The sequence below is a fragment of the Anastrepha obliqua genome, chromosome 1 (genome assembly GCF_027943255.1).
Source record: "Anastrepha obliqua isolate idAnaObli1 chromosome 1, idAnaObli1_1.0, whole genome shotgun sequence".
NCBI classification, from domain to species: Eukaryota; Metazoa; Arthropoda; class Insecta; order Diptera; family Tephritidae; genus Anastrepha; species Anastrepha obliqua.
Genome location: NC_072892.1, coordinates 98,354,584 through 98,357,205, shown reverse-complemented (window position 1 = coordinate 98,357,205; position 2,622 = coordinate 98,354,584). Strand labels below are relative to the sequence as shown.

At 40.0% G+C, this 2,622-nt stretch overlaps 1 protein-coding gene across 1 annotated transcript; it reads right to left on the bottom strand.

Annotated features, from left to right (window-relative positions):
* Nucleotides 1–1,706: 1,706 nt before the first annotated feature.
* LOC129236141 (homeobox protein MSX-2) lies at nucleotides 1,707–2,382 on the bottom strand. Its single transcript, XM_054870368.1, has 2 exons — nucleotides 2,100–2,382; nucleotides 1,707–2,008 (listed from the first exon to the last, which is right to left on the bottom strand). Exons 1-2 carry the CDS (start codon nucleotides 2,380–2,382, stop codon nucleotides 1,707–1,709), a joined length of 585 nt encoding a protein of 194 aa, XP_054726343.1.
* Nucleotides 2,383–2,622: the final 240 nt, after the last annotated feature.

Below are 2,622 nucleotides of genomic sequence, written 5' to 3'. Positions count from 1 at the left end.
CTAGGTCATCAGCAGCTTCTTTAACGGTGAATCGACGATTGGTTAATACCATTTTCTTCACTTCATTAATTTTTTTGTCTGTTGTTGAAGTGCTCGACCTTCTGATAATATTTTGTACCACCGATAAACGTTGCTTTGGTCCAAAGTAGCTTCTCCGTATGACACAGCCAACATTCGGAATGCATCCGCGCACATAATGTCGTTTTTCACATAAAATTTGATACAGGTTCTTTGATCCATCGAAACACGTGCAAGCAAAGCACTGTCAACAATTAACTGAACATTCAAAATGGCCGAACTCGTCGGCATGAGTGAGAGACATGAGTACCAACATATTGCCACAAAGAAATCGCAATTCAAAATTCGCGATACTTTTTGAACACACCTCGTATATCGAGGTTTTAGAGACAGTTGTAGATTGATAGTGTACGCGGTGACAGCCCATACATCATTCAACAAAACTCTACTACTTCACACGATGGGGACTCAAGATTGGATGGCTGAAAATTTCAGAAAATACTGAACTTATGGCCGCCTAACTTCTCAGAGATTATTATGTTCGGAGCGTAGTTGAGCGTGAAACCAAAACATCGCCATACCACCATTTCTTCTCTTGTTTTCATTAAGTTTCATTAAATTTTGTTTAAAATAATAGCTTATTAGTTTTACTCTCTAATAGCGCTCAAATATCGTACGCACCCTGTATATATTTAAAACACCCTTTATTGGATGTTTGGCCGTGCTCCTTTCCTATTTGCGGAAGGTGTCTTAATGTTTCTCCACAAATGGAAGGACCTACAGATTTACGTCGCCTCCGAACGACAGATGGTTTTTTTTATGAGCTTTTTCGTGGCAGAAGTAGACCGGAAGGTTTGCTATCATCTGCCGAGGCGCGACCGCTATTAAAAAAAAACAACGTTATCTATCAATTGTTGTTTCGTGCCCACGGTCGCGAATCTGTGCACTTCCTAAAGATACTCACGCAACAACCCATTCGGCCACGGCGGCAGTGATCGTTGCTTTTTTTCAGTGGCGTATTAAATAATTAAAATTATGAGAGCTATAGCTTAGGAGGTTATTTGCATTCACATATTATGAGAGGCTTTGTACCGCAAGTGCATCATCTCGAAGAGCTAAATTACTAATTTCTTAGAAAAAGGTTTTTTTCGTATAAAAAACAAAACACTTCGTAACTGCATTTCGACCTGCTACAATTCCGCCTTCGCCATATTATTTGTGATTTTCGTGATTTTTTGTTTTCAAAAAGCAAGTAAAATATTGACAACAATACGCTAAAAACGCTTCCCGTCAGCTTAACCAGCTTCGGTAGAATACATATTTTTAAATTCGGTGCAATTAATATAAATTAGTTTCATTCTTATAATAGTGAGTTTTTGCTATAAATATGTTTATTTAGAAATTAAACTTTCTCTCATTTTTAATAAAAATAATATTATTATATTACGTATTTACATAGTATTTTCGTTGGTATTTAACACAGAATCACAACCATAACATTCCCAAATTTCGTATTTCCCCTTATGCTGGTGTGCTAAGAACACGGCGCACCACCGTAGGAACCATTCATGTATATAAAAATTCATAACCATGTCCGTACTCGGCATTAGATCCTAGATGTCATATTTAAATTGGGAGCTCATAAAAATTTCGTATTTATATTATCTTCCTTTATCCAGCGGCTTGACTCAATGCAGTAGCAATTCGGGCATTTGTGGTTCCGGACTCGATGCATTGGATGAAATAGTTGACTCATAACTTTCATCCCGCTCGCGTTTTTCGCGGCGCTCTCGAGCGCGTCGATTTTGAAACCAAATCTTGACACGCGTATTCGTCAAGTCTAGCGATTCAGCCAACTGGTTAGCCTCTTCGGCGCTCAAATAATTGGACATGCGATATGCCTTTTCCAAAGTCTCCAATTGAGTGCGTGTAAATGGTATGCGTGGCAGGCGACCGGGCGTGCGTTTGTTGGGCGGTTGACGCAATGTGCCTGTGTCAATGGAAAAATGAAGTCGCGAATTGAATCACGTGCTAATTTAAGGAATTTACTAATGCTCATACTCGTATAAAGCGTCACTTACGTGGCAAGCGAGGCGGGTGGTAGCGCGAGTACTGCAACCAATCGAACATGGGCATTTGCCCGACACTTCTGTTGCTGAATCCATCCAACGTTGTGTCTACAACATTAGCGGCAATACTGGCCACTTCCATGGCAACAGCTGCGTTGTAAGTTTTGAAATCATTCTGTTGACGGCGGTGCTGCTCCTCCAACTTAATACGTTCAACTATGCTGACAGAAGCATTGGTGCCGATATATCTTTCGCCAGCTCGATGTAGTATATAATTAATGCTAAAATCGCTCATTCTCACGCTTGCGTATGAAGCTGCTGCAAATATTTACTAATACGAAAAGAAATAGTCTTTGATCTTGACGTGTTTGCAAATAAAATCGTATTGAAGCAACCTTTGCAAATGTAGTGCCTTTTTAAGGATCTTGTAAGGCAGAGAAAAAGTGTGCAGCCGCCATTGCAATGCTTTGCTTCGTCTAAGCATTTGCGCCATCTCTTTCTGCTGCGTAAGCGAATGTTGTCGTCCTTACACAAC

Coding starts and splice junctions, on each gene's coding strand:
- LOC129236141 (XM_054870368.1), bottom strand. CDS start 2,382: ATGAGCGATTTTAGCATTAATTATATACTACATCGAGCTGGCGAAAGA. Junction 2,009..2,099: donor CCACCCGCCTCGCTTGCCAC/GTAAGTGACGCT, acceptor CCATTGACACAG/GCACATTGCGTCAACCGCCC.